General features: G+C 37.1%; 1 protein-coding gene and 1 pseudogene across 11 annotated transcripts in view; one reads left to right on the top strand and one right to left on the bottom strand.

Annotated features, from left to right (window-relative positions):
• The window catches only part of SCEL (sciellin), a 121,771-nt gene that overhangs the window by 66,927 nt on the left and 35,181 nt on the right, over positions 1-19,663 (bottom strand). For all 11 annotated transcript variants that reach the window (XM_077158478.1, XM_077158481.1, XM_077158477.1 and 8 more), the window contains 3 exons: positions 4,299-4,379; positions 2,022-2,087; positions 335-394 (listed from right to left, as the gene is read on the bottom strand). In XM_077158478.1, coding sequence (XP_077014593.1) covers positions 335-394; positions 2,022-2,087; positions 4,299-4,379 — 207 coding nt within the window. The remainder of the gene's footprint in view (positions 1-334; positions 395-2,021; positions 2,088-4,298; positions 4,380-19,663) is intronic.
• Positions 17,492-19,286, top strand: LOC143679573 (consortin pseudogene; annotated as a pseudogene).

Genomic DNA, 19,663 nt, shown 5'->3' with positions numbered 1-19,663 from the left:
CCTAGGGCCTCCTAGATGGGAAATGCTGGGGAGACAGATAAGCAGAGATCTGGGCTTCGAATCAGGACTGGGAGTTTGGATTGAATTCAGAACCGGAGGCAGCTGGGGTCCCTGGGATGAGTAAAATCACCAGAGGAAGAAAAGAGTCCATTAATGTGATTGGAATCCATTATGCAGGGACACTGGTATAGAGAGCCAAGCCTATCTTCCTTTAAATTATATATAAGAAACGGCATTGGAGTTTTGTTCATATTTGAAACTTTTAAAGGTACTGGTTAAACATTTTGAAACATAAAGAAAGAAAACAAGAAACTCAAAAGCCCTGAGAGCTCACCCCTTTTCCATCTTCTGAGGCGTAGTGGCCACTTTAACGATTTTATCCAGATCCAGACTCCTTCAAAGGAGAATAAATATAAATCAAGGGCAGTAGAGACAAACTTTTCATCCATTCTCAATGAAGAAAGTGATCATTTACGTGTTGCTCAGGAATTACTTAGTTCAGCAGAATGACAAAACGGCTATTATTGAAAATGGCTATACCGTATCAGCTTCTGCACCCACAGGCCTGCACACCCCAGCTTTGACACACAAACCCACGTGCCCCTCTTTGGCGTTCCACCTGGGCATCTGCTCAGCCATCTAGTGCTCCCTGGAATAATTACAATTTCTCATAAGTGTTTGTACTCACTGCACCCAAGTTCTATGCTTTAAAAAGATATGGAAGAGAAAAGAGCTTTTTCAAAGTAAAACAGACGTGTGTTCAGAAGTTTGTCTACCAGAGCAAGGAGCATAACAAGTTACATTCCAGACACTTAATTCATCTGTTACATGGGGCAAAATGCATTTCTTAGGCTTCCAAAGGAAAAGAAATAAATTTTTAAACTATAGAATAGATGACAGCACCTGGCACATAACAGGCATGAATCCAGGCTGGTATCCCTAGCTGATGAAAAGGAATAATTAGGACAACCCTTATAGGTTTTGCTGTAATTAAGACCTGGATTTCATAAGCAATGTCTCATAAAACGTTAATAGGCTTCCACGAGAAGGGATTTTGTAGTCAAACAAGTTCGGGAAATGGAACCAACTTTTGGTGATTCAGAATACACATACGCACACCAAAGGTTCTGAGAAGTTGTGAATTGAAGTGCTCTATTTAATTGTGTTTTCTAAGTGTATTGGACCATTAAGCCCTTCTTTCACAGAACATGCATTGACATCTTGTGGCACAGTTTGGGCAATGCTGAGAGCTGCATTTTAAATCACTATGTACAAGGGAAACATGATTCTACCCAAAGGTAAGGTGTCCATGTGATTTATGTTTCATACTAGAATTTAAGGTTTGAACTGTTTATTTGACTGGCAAATTGTTTCATTATGCTGGTAGACTGATAAGATTGCATTGCTCAAAAATTATTTTCAAAATCAATATTTTCTCCAAAAAAATAAAAACGAGGCATATTCAAAACAAAGACTAGCTCAGATAGGATGTGCAAGATAACAGGCATAAACCAGAACTTTCCTGGGGAAACCAAAACATAATGTCACCCTACCCAAAGGCCTCAGTAAAATTTGTAAGAATCTTCCTGACGATGATGTAGGAGAACCAGGCATTCTCTAACAATTGACTCTATGCAGCCAATTCTAGACAATAATTTTGAACAACAGGCTTAATTAAGAGACTATATTTCCACCTATTTATTTACACGTCAACACCATGTCCAAGGCCTTGGGGCAAGATGTGGAAATAAAGAGGTGAGCAAGCTCTCCTGCCTTCAGGGGGGGTTGATCTTATTTGTTTTTCATGTCAGGACATTTTTGGTTGCTTTCTTAATGTCAAAATTAGAATAAAAATAAAAGGAATAAATTTCTGTGAATACATATGAAAATATTTCTTATCCATCATATTGAAGGCAGTTGAAAGACTGGTTTTATTTATTTTATTATTATTTCATATTTTTATGTGTTCTAATAAAGACACTCTATTATTTCTACAATTAATAAGATACAGATCATCATACCTTGAATTTCTTGCAGAAAATCTGTTGGTTTCTGTATATACATGTGGCTTAGGTGGACATATCTGCCTATATTTTTAAAGTTAAAGACAATATCTGTTAGACAAGAAAACATTTTTCTGTTAAACTTAAATTCAAAAGAAAATACTTATGTTCAAACAGACAAAATGTGTTAGAACCATAGCTCTACTTGGGGTGTCAAACTTTACTTCAGCTCTTTTGGTTGGCTGGAACTCAATCATCTCCTATTTGAAATTCCAAAGAGGCCAATATACCTACTTATTTTTTAACTTATTCTATCACTTTAAATATATTTTTAAATCACTAGATATATCTGAAAATATTTGTTCTAAAAATGCCTATGTTCTTTTTTTAGTCTCCAGACATCAATAAAATATTATCATATTTACCCCATTTGATAATATATTTTAAAATATTAAGAATCTTTTTATTTGTTATTAGATATCAAAGGTGCAACTTTTTTCTCATACTGTTATCTTATTTGAGTACTGCCAAGAAATATGTTTGTGCAGATAAAATGGGAAATACGTCTATATATCAAGTACACATTAAAAATGAACTGGTGGCTATCAGAATTAAGTTTTATTATGTTAAATTCTGTCACAGTTTATGATATAAGCCTTTTCTCTTCTGTTTTTCTATCTCATTGACCTACTTATACATTCTCACATATTCTCAAAAAAAACTATATTCAACTATTTTTTTGTACTCCTGAGGACATGTGTTAATTACAAAGGAGACACTTCCTTTTTATATTCTTTCATTAAAATCACCTTGCTGTAATTAAAGTAATCAGAGTTTAAAACATGCAGGTTGTCCTAATTTTGTTTTTAAGATCACTGGTGGATGAAAGAAATTAGAGTAGTAAAAATGTTTATGCCAATTCCTATAAAGATTAGTTTTTTTTTTAATCTAAATAAGTTTTACTGATTTTGGATTAGAATTTAGACATACTTTATTTTAGCCCCTTTAAAAAAATCCTATTCAGATTAAGGTTTAATCGTTCAATACTATAAGGGTAAAATGAAAATAATATAAGTAATAAGTTTAAGAAGTTATTTTTAAGAATATGATTATAACCATCTTGCAAATAAAAATTTATAAACATGTTTTGTACTTTGCATTAATTTAGTGACCAAATATCCTCTTTATTTATTTATTTATTTATTTTTCATGGGCAGGCACCAAGAATTGAACCCGGGTCTCTGGCATGGCAGGCGAGAACTCTGCCTGCTGAGACACCGTGGCCCATCCCAAATATTCTCTTGACTGAAAAAAAATTCATCCCTTTATCCTAAAGATAAAGTTTTACAGATTCTGTGAGTTTTCGCTGAATAGAAATTCAGATCTGGATTTTTACCCCAAGAAAATGAATACCTAATGCTACATAGTCTTGCTGCCCAGTCAGCACTTTCTAGCTGGCATTACCCTCTTAACGAAGAATAGCTCTGTAATTGTGTATCACATGGTGTCAAAAAAAATCACCATCAAAAAGCAAAAATACAGAAGAATCAAAGGCAGGCAATCATGCGAATCTAATGTATTCAGTCTTCATTGTAATACTGTTTTTTTAAACTCTCACAATAATAATGGCTCGGGATTATTAACCAGTTTAATGGAAACACATGGGAAGATTTTCGATCTCTGAATTAGTTTCTAAGTACTAATTATGGAGTGACTGAGACTCAAGCTGAAAAGAAAGTCTGTCTTTTTTCTGATTCTGAGACAAATTAATTAGAACACTTCTTCAAAATTTGTGATGGTTTTTCAACATATTACAAATTCATTAGCTAAAATAAGATTAAAGAATTACCCAAAGGTACTTCTAACATGAGGTTTAAGCAGTAACACAAAGTCCAAGAACATCTTTCATCAGATGAGATGTAGCTATTAATGGGAAACTTAATTGGGAGTAAATAGAAGCCTATAAATATACATATACACATCGAATTGTCATATAATTTATTTTATATATGCACACTAGATGAAGCTTGAACATAAACCCTTCCTGAAAATGAATATTCCTCCGTTTCTATCTAGAAGGTACAATTTCATAAGACAAATAATAGCTGTCAGTATTCAAAGTCAATCAGAAATACACATAGGGGTGGGCAAATACAATTAGAAAAAGCTTTACAAGTGCTTCTTTAGTGCATGTGCACACAAAACATGATCGTGCTGTGCATGAGCCCAGTTAACAGTTCATATAGTTTTATTTTCCTTCATTTGCATGAGGAATTCTGGAGTGCTAAGTCTTACCTATTATCCTGCCTCAGCTGGTTAGGGGAAGAAACAGGAGAACTGGGCTTGGGAGGTATTGGAGGGTGAACAGCTGGTTCTCTTTAAAACAGAAAACAGTAGATCATTTCACCATGGAAACATGGTACATTTTAGCATCTATAAACCAAATGTGTTTACTGCCTACAGGGAAATATCCCCTGCATCTTACAACTCCTGTGCACGAAGTAACTGAAAGGTAAGAATCCATGAAGATCTAAACTCTAAGGAACTCCAGCATTAACATTACAAGTATTTTAAAAATGCATTTAATCAGGTTTAAAAAAATATGCTTTTCAACTATAGCTTAAAATATAATGTGTTCTTTAAACCACTTAATTTTTACTAGACTATCTAGCTCAAGTTGTGACATTTTGGGTCAGCAGCATAAGAGCAAAATAAATGGTCTTTGGGCATTAACATATAAGCTTCTTTAGGAATTATGTCAACTTTATCAAGTTGTCATGGAAACAGCAAGTAATGTTTTCAATTCCACAGACTCAAGGTAGAGTTGATTTAAAGTTCTTAACTAAATCTGTCTTAGATATTTTCAGCACAGGCCAGTTGGATGCTAGTAAAATAGACATGCTGTCAGCCTAAACTTTCCAACAAAGCACCAACTGTCATGATTTAATGGCCAGGGAACTGGAGATGGGTGATTACATGGATATTTTGATGGGGTCAGCACCTTACCAAGGGCATGTCACTCCCCCCACCTCCCTCTGTGCCCCCTATTATACTCAAAATAAATTTCAAACCACCTAGTTAAAGGGCTCTTATGACCTCAGCTCCCGGTACCTTCTGGCTTCTTTAGCACACTAGGGAAGAGTGTGGTCTCTGGGGTCCATCTGCCTGTGTGACAATGGGTTACACAGGCAAATTGTGACAAATTGTCACCTGTGTGACAATGGGGTAACCTAGTTCCATTTCCTCATCTGTAATAACCCTTCTAATAGGATCGTTGGGGTATTGTCAGGACTAAGTGAATTCATGCTTTTAATCAACACACCTTTACTGGTTGCTTTCTCTGGACAAATATTCTTCTACGTGCTAGGAACACAACAGTGAACAAAATCCTTATTCTCAAAAGGCTTACAATAAACAAATAAATATATGCCAGACAGAGAAAAGTGCTAGAAAGAAAAGCAAAGGAGGAAAAATAAAGAGTAATGGGGGCGAGGAACACTAATTTATATGGAATGGCTAGGGAAAACCTCTCTGGGAAGTGAAATTTGAGGCAAGACCTGAAGTAAGTAATAGAATGAGCCATAAGGATAAACAAGGGAAGGTCATATAAATATGGGCATCATCAGCTTAGAGATGGTATTTAGCACTTCTAGTTAGATGACATCCCCAAGGGAGTCAGTACAGACAGAGACAAAATAAGGATCAAGGGCTGACTCTGGGCCCTCCAATGTTTAGAGGTCAAGATATGAGATGGCAGCAGCAAGAAAAACAAGGGAGGAGTGGCCAGGGAGATAAGAATAGAAATAGGAGGGCATTATGTCCTGGAAGCCCAGTGGAGAAAGTGTTTCAAGGAGTAATCAACTGTGCCAAAGCTACTGATAGATTTAATAAAACAAGCACTGGGAAATTACCATGATTTTTAACATAGTGTCTTTGGTGGCCATGATAAGAACAGTTTTGATGGAGCAGCTGGTGGAAAAAACAGTTTAGATGGAGGAGTGGTGAAAAAAAACTTACAGAAGTGAACCCAGTGCCAAAGTCTTCAAAGAATGCAGGTAGGTTGCTCCAAGACCTCAGCTGATGTCAATAAGAGGGGAGTTCGCAATAGCATGGCTCAAGAGAAAAAGAAAGGTTTAAGGAGGAAGAAGTTCCAATTGGTTGGAAGCAGCAATGAGGAGTATCCAGGGCCCCTACCCTTCTGCCAGGTCCTGTGGCTGTTGATGTTGGGGATAAAGAACTCTGAATGAAAGGGAGGCTACAGGAGCAGGGCCCTTTGGGAGAGTCCATGAAAAGATGAGGGATAATTTAGAGATGGAACTGTGATGATAATGGATGATACAGTTACACAGGCAGTGCAAGAGTTTAAGAAGTCAGAATTTCATAAGATTGGGTTACGTTTGGGAATGTGTTCTCTGGGGATGGTCCAGGTGATAAAAATGACTTGTCTGGGATTCCTGAGGGGGCTCATGGAAACAGGGTTGGAGGATGTGATGGAGTTAGTCTTGAAGATTTCTCTGCAGAGTGTGCTGGTAAGGTCTTGGTGAAGGGTGGCACCAGCTATGGAGCACAGAGCACTGCAGGCCCCTACTCTTGGGTTGCTAGTGGCACTGAACCAGCAGAAACATATGCAAACTCATTAGAACCCTGCCTGGCTCATGATAAGTGTGCAAGATATTTCTGTTTTTGTGGTTCCCCACAAGAACCCAATGCTGAAACCATGCTCTTCCTGAGTCCACCCCTCACCCCAGCCTGCCCCAGGTCTAGGTTCTCCCCTACCTCTGAAATATCTCCTTCTCCTTAATACTTCCTCTTTGCCTTTCAGACTTGGGCTAAGGTGTTACTGCCTCTGGTGTAAGCCAAGGTCATGCTGGATACATTCCTATGTTTCCCCACAGCACATCCTCTTTATAGCACATCACACTATTCTGAATCACACATAGTTTTCCATTTCCACACCAGATTGAAAGCTTCTAAAAAGGATAGTTATACCCCAGGTACTAGGATAATGTATGACATCAGTGCCCAAGAAAGATGCATTGAATGAATAAGGGAGTGATTGATTGAATTTCTGTTCAGGAAATAGGTACAGAAAAAGGACCTGGAGCCTTTGAAATCTGGGCAAGTTAGCAGTTCCCTAGGAGAAATAAATATTGTTCGTTCCATTACTGAACTAGTTGCCAGACACTCTGTGGCATGCTTGTGTCATATGATATGGCAGAAAGAACCATCTACACTGAAATCGTCTTCACATCCTTTCTTGGTGCCTGATTCTACAATTAGATATTATTTCATTTGTATTGTCCTCAATCTTTTCTTAAAAATATCCCTATGCTGGGCATATGTATGAGCAATAATGAGTCTTTACTGTATCTCTATGAATTAGTGAATTTCATGCTTCCCTTCCAGAAGTAGAGGAAAGGGGAGGGGCTACCCCACTCCTAGATAATAAAGAGGCTGCAGAGGGCACTGGATATCTGAGGGCAGACAGAAGAGAGCTAACAAGATGGGGCAGAGTAACAAAAAGTAGAAATGGGATGGTGCCAAACTTTGCTTATGCCAGAATTATGTTAATGTCGTGCTAGATTTCTTCCATTTTAAAATGTCTAGGCTGCAAAAAGGCAGGTAAATATTGATTGGTTGGGGCCAGGAGGCAGAGACTGGGGTAGAGAAAAGAGAAAACCTAGGTATGCAGTGTTGAGCTGGTCTGGGGAGTCAGGAAAGAAAAAGAAAGGTATATGATTGTGAAGGCCAAGAAAAGTAGAGGAAGCACATTTATTTCCAAGGACGATGCATTTATACCCCTGCCAGGCCAGAGGCCAGCTCCTGCCATGCTTATTTCACCTCAAAGGCACTTTCATTTATATTTCTGCAATGACAGCCACAGATGACAAAACCCATACCCTCTCTGGGCAATGAGGGAAGTCATTCATGCCATGCCAAGAGACAACATGATGCCAAGCAAGGACATTAGGATGCCAGAGCAAGATGGAAGCTGTGGGCAGGAATAGATAACAGAAGAAAACAAGTGACATTCATTAGGAAAGAACTTGATTAAATGCAGCTTTGAGACCCAAGGTCTAAGTTGGTTACATTGACCCGCTCCAGCCTCTATCCTTATCCCTACCTCCCAAGACCTCTGCAGGACTGATGCCACCACATTAGTGGCTATAATCATAAAGAATAACCTTCCAGGGCTAAAACAGCAGCCCTCATGAGAAACATGGAAACTTACAGAAAGGAGCTGAAAGACCACAGCTAACAGAAATAACACTGTAAAGAAAGCTATTTATATTTCATTTTCACGGGCTGCTCGAGGGATCACTTCTTTTCATCATGGCTTCTTGGATAACTTCTTGACTCTGTGACTTCTAATAAAGACTTACCTTGGGAAGAATATTTCTATCTATATTTACTATAGCACAAGTCTAGGTTAGACCAACAATAATTGACTAATATTTAATTGTGAGCTTAGTTTTCACTTTCCATTGTGCTTAGCTTTTGAATTCTACAAATGGAATTTTTACTCCAACAATGATAAGGAAGATGGAACTTAGGCATCTTGGTAACATGTCAGATACTTCACCAGGCTCTCATACACATTACTTTAGTTAACCCATACATTTTCCCCATGTGCTATGTATTACTATACTTATTTCACTGTGGGACAAAAAATAGTTGAGTAGTTTGCCCTGGGTTACACTGCTGGTAAGTGGCTCAGTCTGGATTTCAGTCTAGTTTTTCCCCACACCTTTTCCTCTATCCAGTCAATACTGAATATTTTTTCCTGTATCTAGTCAATACTCTTCCGGGTTTTTCTAGTAGCAAATCTAATAGCAATAGATGGCTCTGCAATATTTCCTTGCCCAGACAAGATTATAAACATACTAGAACCATTAGCTCAACAAGCTCATATTCCAAAACTGCCAAATTATGACGTTAGGATATATATCAGTGCATGAGGCAAAATGGAGCATCCAAGACTAAAAAAAGTTTGGTACATACTCTCAAACAGTTTATAGAACACAAAGCAAATGTTTAAAAGAAGTAACTGTAATGATGTGCTTTCTAGCAATTGGTAACAATTTCAATAAAATTTTAATACAGTAATGGAACATGCACAGGACGACAGGTCAGGAGATCTATGTTCTACACTAGATGTAACTAATTTTCTCTTTGACTCTGGAGAGAGCACTTGTTCACTCTGAGAGCTTATCTACAGTAGGAAGCGACTGGTCCAGATTTGTGGATGGCAAGCCACTAGGTGGCGATGAGTGTGCAGCTCTTTCAAGGAATCCTCAAATCCTCAGGCATCCTAGCACTTGCTGCAGACTTGTACAGATGTTTACCACAGACACTGCTCTGCTTAATGAAAGTCAAATTCATTTTGTAAGTATTGCTGAATTCATAGAAGCTTTTGTTTATTAGATATTTTGCCAAAGGCATGATAAGAAAAGTTCAACTATTTTTAGGTGAAACTGGAAATTTTTCAGCATCAAAAAGGAGTCTACTCAAAATGGATCATCAATCTCCATGTAAAATATAAAACTTTTAGAGGACAACATAGAAGAAAATCTTGTGGTCAAGGGCTAAACAGAGAGTTCTTAGATATTATATCAAAAGCATAATCCATAAAAGAAAACATGATAAAGTAGACTCCATTAAATGAAAAAACTCTTCCTCTGCAAAATACAAAAAAAAAATGAAAAGACAAACCATACATATGTATATCACATATCTTACAAAGCACTTGTGAACTGAACATATTAAAAAAAAATCTCAAGCTTCAACAATAAGAAAACAAACCACCAAATAAAAATTAAACAAAATATTTTAACAAGAAACTCAACAAAGTAGATGTATTGATGGCAAATAAGCATATGAAAAGATGCTGGACATCATTAATCTTTTGGGAAAGGCAAATTAAAGCCAAAATGAAATATAATATGCACCCATTAAAATGGCTAAATATTTTTTTAATTGACAAGACTAAGTGGTAGCAAGGAAGTAGAGCATCTAGAACTTTCATACATTGCTGGTAGGAATGCAAAATGCTATCTCCACTTTGAAAACACCTTGGCTGTTTCTTATAAAGTTAAACACATACCAAACGACCCACCAAATCCACCCATAGGTATATACCCAAGAGAAACAAGTGTGTACATTCACACAAAAACCTGTATGCAAATGTCTACAGCAAGTTTGGAAACAATCCAAATGTCCTGCCACTGGTGAATAAAGAAACCAACTGTGGTACATCCATACAACGGAATGTTATTCAGCAATAAACTGTTAATACCTGCGTGGATGAATCTCACATGCATTTTGCTAAGTGAAAGAAGTGAGATTCAAAAGGTGTATCATGTATGATTCTATTTTCCTCTTGAGAGAAGAGGGAAAGAGATGAGGGGAGGGGAAAGAAGTGGTGCCTGTTTGCTGAGTTTGAGGACAATCCTAAATAACATGTCAGTCTTGTCCCCCCCTCCTCCTTCCTGCTCCCACTGCTTTTCCCCCAGGCTTTTGGGTGCAACATGCCAGGGCCTTTTCCCTTCACCCATACCACACCACCCCCAGGCTTTCCTGCCCCCAAAGCTTTCTTGCTCCAAAGCTATCTTCTGCTCTTCCCCACCAAATCCAAAGCTCCATCCCCTCAGGGTGTGCAAATTCTACCCAGTTTCAGCAGGAAAATAAACCTTATTTATGTAATTGATATTATGATTTGAACAGCAGGAAGAAAGCAGCTTTAACCTGTCAGAATTTTCATGCTCTTAATTGAGGTGAGCTTTATGACTCTCCAACTGGTAGAATATCAGGCAGTACAACTAAATGGTGATTTTACCATTTGCTATTTTTAAAACAGCAAACTGTATTTTTGGTTGGAGCAGAAGAGGTTGCTGCTGAAAGAGTAATATTTGGGGCTGAGGCTTGACCCTACACACTCGGATTCTCATAGTTGCTTCTTTCCCCTTATTTCTGTACCGGGAGGGTCCCTGAAAGCTTCCTATTGTTTCCCAGGGGTCCTCTGTAGTGGCAGAGGCAACAGGGGCTCCAAGGGAGGGTGGGGAGATAGAAATATGGACCGGAGGAAGCAGGGATGCTTTTCACTTATTTATTTATTTATTTATTTATTTATTTATTTATTTATTTATTTATTTATTTTGATGTATGAGTTACCTAGAACTAGTCTTAGTGCATCAGGGACTGTCTACGTTATCAGGATTGAGGAAAATGCAATTCATTGCTAAAAAGTTAATACCTTCATTACCATTGTGAGTTCTATTTATCTATGTGCTATTCAAACAACACATTTAAAATAATGTTTTCATTCTTTTGAATTTTAGAATGAGCAATGTAGACATTCATGTAAGATTTCAAAATCACTGTATTTTAACATGCTGCTTGCGCTTGTCTTAGAATCTTAAGATTTACAACACACATTCTAGTTAATATAAAGAATATTTTTGATGAAATTGCTTGCTTTTATTTAGCATGATATCAAACTTTGTAGAGTTATTTGGTGTGGAGAGAGTTAAATCATGTTAAAGGATAATGACAAAGATTATGTTTTACCATTTATAATTATAGGCAGAGGCAAAAAAATGTAGTGTAAGTTTGCCATGGCAACTCACTTATCCATCAGGGTTTTTATTCCCCTCCTCTATGTCTACTAATCAGCTAATTGGAAATGAAATTACTGAAGGAGAGGTGGTTGAAACAAATAAGGACAAGAAATTATGATGGTATATAGCAAACATTTAATTATAAGGTAATTTTCCTGGATGCATTTCTACCGTTTTAATTTTATCAAATATTATATATTGTCTTCCCCATCTTTCACAATGATTTAAGAAAGAAGCACTTTGTTGCTATTATTATTTTTAGTGGTGATTTCATTGTTGTTCCTGAATCACTGTAATTGGTAACACTCATATACATTCATATCGTCTGTTAAGCAAATATTTTAATTCAGATTCAGCAAGTTTCTTAAAAGTTTACATGACATTTAACTGCAGAATCTCCAAATCACCTAAATACATAATCAGAAGCGTTTGAATTTACTATAAATAAAGTACTGAGATTTTAATACTGAGTTCTGAAACCAGAAACAACTTTATATCAACTTTCCAGAAATGTAATTTCCATGTTTCATGGTGATACAACTGCATATTTCTCATGAGTAATAGCTATTACTCCATTGGCTCAAGCCTGGCAAATGTCATCACTCGTTTAAAGTGTTCAAAGACAAAAAAGGGTTAAAGAGTTTGAAAAATGAAGACATATACTAGTGATTGTTTACAGCTTGTTTTGTGGCAGGCTTTTTGATAGATCATAAAGTGAAAGAAGCTGGAAGGGGGAAATATTTACTGACTCTGAGTTTCTACTAATTACCCATATTGATGACATTAATACTTTATATATACTTCACAATCTCCCCAAATTATATGGCAGCACGTTAGATACTCTACCTACCACACCATATCTCCCAGAGAATGTTGATGCTCGTATCACAGTTCTTGGTTGAGTATCAAGCTAAGTGGTTAGGTTATTTGTGCTATGGCTATTTGTGTATACATGTTATCCAACACTCAATGTTTTGAGCTCTTTGAGGAATGAACACTCTTTGCCTTAGTTAACATATGCTCTCTATAGGGCTTAGTTCACAATAGGTCTTAATAAATGCTCATGTGATAAATATTTTAAGGAAATCGCAGAAGAAAATCTGAAAAGAAAAGCACTTTGGAGGGGCAGTTAACTAAACCAGTCTGCAAGGAGCAAAGGACCCATGTAGCTTAAAATTTTAATATAAAAATGAAAAAGATAGGGCTAGAATATGGTAGCAAGCTAAGTAGGAATGTCACCTTTAAGTAGTATGGGTGCATGTGTGTGTGTGTAAGTGTGTGTCTAAGGGTGTGAGGGTGTGTGTGTGTGTAGGATCATATTAAGTTTTGAATGTGGAAGAAGCATGATGCATGATAAAATGGCATTTTAGAATAACTGCTTATATAATAGTTATTGGGAAAAAATTCTCTGTGGGTCTCTTGTGTATCTGCGTGAGCAGAGGCATTAACTGCCTTGCTTTAGACTATTTTACCAAAGATCAACATGTAATGAACACCTTAGCAGACACAGATAGTGTGTCCCTTTAGAATAAAGGGCAGAGATTATAAAAGATTTGAGTCCCCTAAGCTCACAGTTTCTATCCTATAATGTAACCTACAACGTGGACATTCATCTCGGCACATTTGCATGCACAGGTGTCACCTGCCTTGTAGGAACTGGAGCTCAAAGAACTGATATCAAAATGATGATAGTGTGGTTGCTGCTGTAATAAACTGCCTTTTACCTCTGACCCAGAAAACTCATGTCTTCTTTCTGCACCCATGAAAACTGTGTTAGATTACAGTTAGTGGGCAAGAATTTTCACAGTACTTGATGGTAATAGTATTCTATTACTAGCTCAAATAGTAAATCCATGACTAAGATGATAAGATCATTAACTACACGTTGAGAGTAAAGACGAGAAAAAAAAAAGAACAGTTGTAATAACCACTGGGAAGGAAAAATAAATATGATTTGATGCACTGGGAGGGAAAAATAAATATGATTTGATGATCATTTGACTAAGGAGCGCAAAGAAGAAAGCTAGATCAATGATAGTTTTTATCTTTTAAATGTTAGTGACAATGTTGCTATCATTGCACCATGAGAAAATAATTTTATTTGAAAAGCTAGTATATGTTACTTTCAAAGAGTGAATATCTCATTATGTTGGGTTATGAGGACTAGGTTCTCAGGGAGAGGCTGGCCCAGCAAAGAGATGCTAAACTCCCAATTCACAGGAATTTGGGGCAGTGAGAGGAAGAGAGAAAAAAAGAAAAAGGGAGTAGAAGAAAGAGGAAGTGAGGAGGTTTTTAGCAACATAGCAATTAGGTAGGACATGTGGAGAAATGTCAGCAGGCATGGCCAAGATCTTACAAACAGGGATTCCTAATATTGTATTTTAAGTTATTTGCTCTGAGCTTCTACAAGGTAATGCTACCACTCTTGCCACCCACATCTTTAGGAAAACCTTTTGCAAATGGTATTTGGACAAATCAAGGAGGAAAGTTTTCAAGACTTGTGACTGTGGAGAGAAAGAGATTGGGTACCAGTTGAATGGGTCTGTAAGATTAAGGAAAGCTATTTGAGTTTTTTTGTATGTTTGCTTCATCTTTTTGCTAGTGGGTTTTAGAAATTAATCTTTGAAGATGGAATAAACGTGAACATGAAAAGATGGGGAGGGAACCAGTGAAAGAGGAGTGTGATCAGAGACGGGGAACAGATGGAGGAATGTTAGTGAGGAATAACAATTCTACAGCTACAGTTTTAATTCGGTTTTGATTAAAACTAAAAGAAAGTATAGGTTCCACAGGTATTTGATAAGACTCAGTGAAAATAATCTTGTGGACATATCTTGATAATTCAAAAACCATGCTGGTTATTTGGCTTTTCAGCAAGAGAAGGAGGAGGAGCTCAGAAAACATTTATATTCCAGTGACCAGAAGCCCAGTGAATAGAGTGACCTTAGAAATCAGCCAGGAGGGACAAAGGCTTTAGGTTCAGAACTTCACATGCTATATCTTATTATCATGAATTATAGCTTCTCTTTTTAATGGTTTTTTAAAGAAGGGGGCAAAAAACTTTCAAAGATACTGAACTCAACTCCAAAACTTTGTTTGGTCACCCAAGTCTGAACACTTTCACTGCAAGACTAATGTATGTCATATATACAGCAATACCTGTTTTAGGAAACTATTTTTGTAATAAAATATGGCTATTTTACAAAATACAATTTTCTCATTGAAGCTCTAATTGAACTCACCAGCCTTATTTTAATTATACATGTATGCATGCATGTGTGTATATATAAACAATTGCATCTTGACATAAATATAGTTATACATGTAGATATAGATAAAGACCTAAATATAGACCTATATAGACAGAGGCATAGGTAAACATATAGATATAGATACCTATAGATACAGTTACATATAATGATAAATGTATGGCTGTCCTACGTCCTTCTGTTAGTAAGAGAGATTCAGACTCTTTCAGTGAAGCTTACTTTTTGCAAACTGTAATAAAGAGTGTCTGCTATAGCTTTTAATCCAAGCACAACACCTACACAAAGTTTCACTCTGAAAGCAGGTACATTTTATGTCTTCCATAGGCTATAAGTGAAGAAGGAAATACTGAGGGTTAGGGTGATCCCGAGGTCAGGGGCCACAGAGATGTCAGGGACAAAAAGGGACCAGAAAAAGTATTATTTGTTCATTTACTTATCTTTTATTTATTTATTTATTTGGAAGCCTGGTGGTGGCCTTTTTTTTTTTTTTCCTTCATTTTTTTGGTGTGGGCAGGCTCCAGGAATTGAACCTGGATCTCCGGCATGGCAGGCAAGAATTCTGCCACTGAGCCACCATTACACTGCCCTTGGTAGGCTTTTTTAATGTGCTGTGCAGAAAGGGGTATGTGGAAGAAGATGAAATTTAAGGAAATATTAGGTAGTATCGAAATTAATGTTTGCCAAATGAAGAACAGAAAAGAGAATGAAGGTATCAATGTTAAGGGAGGATTATTTTGGGGAAGGGAGACTAAAGGACAGAAGGAGATCATATAAGCAACGAGTGAAGGGAAATAAGTTTAGCACTGAGCTCTCAGTATTAAAAATCACAGTGCCCCATTTTTACCTGGTTTTGACCTATTTTCATATTCTTTGGGCTCTTGAGGGGACAAAGATCTGTTTTTGAAGAGTTTCTTTCCTTTTGTCACTTAATAAATAGTTTCTACATTTCAAAATTTACTAAAAAAGGCTATTTCTCAGCTCTGGGAATGCACTGGCATTAAAAGCAGAATCTGAAGCTGTACTTTGAGCTCTTCCAAAGAAAAGCACCTTAGAAATCAAAGGCATTGCTCTATGGTTGTTATTCTCTGCTTCTCCTGAAAGCATGGCATGATGTTCTCTCTGATCCTCAAAGAGAACTCTTTCCGTTTAGCCATTATTTTAATAATCTGTACTCTCAAAAGGAATGGATATCGAAATTGAGCAACCGAATCCAAATATCTTTTTTCCTTAGTTCTGGTTTATAGATCTGAGCCAAGGTCAGAAATAACTCATTTCATCTTCCATGTAAATCACAACCAGAAATGCATGATTTGTCAGGGCATGTAGCTAAGCTCCATCAGTTCTGAGCAAGGAGAGATCCACACGCTCAATGGGCATTGGAAACATGAGATGCTAACTCATCCATTATTCTTTCATATTTCTACACAGTTATATGACCAGTCATTTGTTATAATGATAATTTATAGATAAACTAGAGAATAAATAAAAGAAGTTAATTTAGTAATAAATTACCAGTATTTCTAAGTGAATTACTGGTTATTGTCTATCAAGAGAAAATTGAATAGATCTGCAAACTTGGGAGACAAAAGTAAAGCAGAATGTCTAACTAATATTTTTCCCACTTAGGTAGCTCATATTCCCTATGAATATCATTCATAGGGAAATATCTATAACAGTCTGAGGAGAAGGAAAGTTTAAAACTAGAAATATAATCTACATTTGGTGGTTCATGTCATTAGAAGTCACTAGTAGATTATAGATTTAAAAATAAAGAAAACATTTTAACAGAAGGTGGATGTTAATTCCAAGTTGTAATTTTTCACTATATTCAATAATTTGATTTAGTCTTACTTCAAAAAAAAAAAAAAGCCAATGACAGGTGTGAAAAAAGCAGCTTGAGTTCCTTGTGTCTAATAACTGACTAAAGTTTATTTATGCTCTTAATGTGCCAACTAAATTACAATAATGGGCAATGTCTCACTTGGAAACAAAAGAGACATTAAAAGGCTGCACCATAAATAAAAATTTTAAGAAATAAACAAAACTAATATTAAGCAAGCACACAAGTTGATAACACTTTCTCAATTGAGTTGAGAAAATAGATCCTATGGGGACCTGGAGATAAGTGGTGAAGATATTTTAGGGTTGATGATATAAAAAATATCTTTGGATACCTGAAATCCAAACCAAATTATAGGTGTGACAGCTCATCAGCTGCCATGTCGACAAGTGGGGCTGAAAACAAACCCAGTGCCTGATAGTAGCCCTCTTTTTACCTCCAATTCCCAGACTTGGAAGAACTTTAGTGAAATTTGAAGAGTTCAACAAAGAATGCTCTAATGGATGACAGCAAAACTTCTACAAATAACCTGTGGATTGAGCCACAGGATGGGTGCCAACCTTGTGACAGTGTGGAAAGTACAGTACACACTTTGTCAGGTGAAAATGAAAATTAACTTGATGAGGATGGGTGCAAGTGTCTGACCCACAGTAGCCTAAGGTGTCCGAACAAAACAGTCTCAACAATAATGAAAGATGCACATCAAGCTGTGACGCTGCTGCAAGTGAAAACTTAGAAACATTCCTTGTAAAGGCCCCAAAGATGGCCCAGAGCTTCTTGGGAAAGGACAAAAGAAAATCTGGAAAAAGTTCAAGAAGCAAAAAGGCACTGCTAAGAAACTATCAGATAACAGCGTCATATCCCCAGGAGAAGGACTATGAGAAAGCAATGAAATTCATTTGGCTTGAATGATTATACCATGAAGAATTGTTTGCAAATCTTTCTGCCATTCAAGAACAATGGGGGATAAAAAAAAGCAAAAAGGGAAACTGTATATCCACATACAGTTACATCTCTAAGGAATTCGGAAAAAGGATTTAATGGTGAAGATTTTGAATGGCTTACTAAATTTTGCACAATGCATCAAGACCCTCTTTTATCCAAACAGAAAATAGCAGCTATAGAAAAATCTCTGGGAAGGAAATGCTTTATGCAGTTAATAGGGTCTGAAGACCTAAAAGTAAAAGGAGCTATAGCCAGAGTCAGAGTGAAACCTGTCTTGACAAGGAAACAAGTTAAAAAGCCAATATAGGGCAGGCAACAGTGGCTCAGTGGCAGAGTTCTCACCTGCCATGCCAGAGATCCAGGTTCGATTCTCAGTGCCTGCCCAGGTAAAAAAATAAAATATAAAAGACAATATAAAGAAGAAATCAGGGAAAGCAGTGCCTTCTGCAATCATAACAACCAGCAGGCAGATTTCCCAATCCTTCCAGGAACTGCAGAGAAATACTACATGGAGGAGCCTCTGTACAGCACTGACCACATTAGAGCTCCATGCCCAGTTCCCAGAAACAAAAGCAGGTCTGGGCCAGCCTTTTCTGAGGATGAGTCTTGCAGCAGGCTGAAACACAGGCATGCAAAAATGTGACCAAAATTCAGGGCTTTGTTGAGGATCTAATGTGATCCTTTCCAACCAGTCAATGATAGAACCATTGACTTTACCAGGCTATGACCATATACCTCATGTGTTAATTTCTGAGGGTAAATATTCCCAGACTGAAAGAAAGGAACTCCAATTGCCACTTCAGGGTTAGGTGTTGCCCTCAGACCAAGTTGAGAACAACGAATTAAATGAGCTACAGCAACCAGATCACCACAGGTCACACTGACTCAGATGGTTCTGGGAGTGTACTTTGTGAAGACAGTAAAGTATCTGACCGAAGTGCAGTGCTTCCAGAGGTTGCATGGCCCCAGAAGAAAAGGGAGATAAGGATGACCCAAACAGTAAACAAACAGAAAATTATTTGAATAGGCTTTGAAAAGGTTGCTTAAAAGATACTGAAGATTCCCTATCATATGAAAACAACCAAGAGGAAGTCTCTGATCTCATTCAAGATCGTTCTCCTGAAGAAACATCCTATAGTCTACAGGAGAACCTACCTTCTGATGATAGCTATTTTTCTCTTGATGATCTTTCAAAAAGGATAGAGATTGCAAAGGTGGTTCCTATTGAAGGCTTAGTCTCCATATTAAAGTAGAGGAATGATGGTGTAGAAAATCACCCTACCCAAATGCCACAGAAACCATCAGAAGTGAAGAGTGAGATTCCAAGAAATAGAAGATGACCTGGATGAAGATGAAGTTGGAAGTGGTTCCTGTATTTTATTGATCTTGCTGTGCATAACAGCTGTTTTCCTTAGTGTTGGAGGAGCTGCATTATACTGCACTTTCATTGACCTGGAGTCACTTGTTTGTATGTATTTGCAGATAAGGTGGACTTTTCCTGTACTGAATTACTGTCAGGAATGGTAGAATTTAAATACTGGGTCTACCTCTCCTAACAACATTCAAGAGGGACCGGCATGCTGACAATGAGAGTCAAAGATGTGAAACTTTCTAAAACAGCTTTTATTCCAAGAGTTCTGTAATACCCCCACTACCATCCACCCCCGCGAGGAACCATGGCCATCAGAATTGAAACATCAACATTAAACGGCAATCCTGAAGAACTCAGAATAATCCTCGTAGTGTGGATGGAGAACTCTGCCTGCTGAGCCACCATGTCCCGCCCTAGGCACATTTATTTTAAAACTGATGTTTTATTTTCATTTATAATACTCTTTGACTTGTCTGCATCATGTCACAATGAACTAGAATAATTTCAAAGGTTATAGATCAAAGGTATTTATTTAGAAGTGTATAAGATTGAAATTTAGATTCCTTCTACTTAAGGCTGATTTTTTAGATTATTTTAATGTTCTATTATAAATTGTA

Source organism: Tamandua tetradactyla, chromosome 4 (assembly GCF_023851605.1).
Source record: "Tamandua tetradactyla isolate mTamTet1 chromosome 4, mTamTet1.pri, whole genome shotgun sequence".
In the NCBI taxonomy this organism is placed as follows: Eukaryota; Metazoa; Chordata; class Mammalia; order Pilosa; family Myrmecophagidae; genus Tamandua; species Tamandua tetradactyla.
This window is presented reverse-complemented; position numbering and strand designations above follow the sequence as displayed.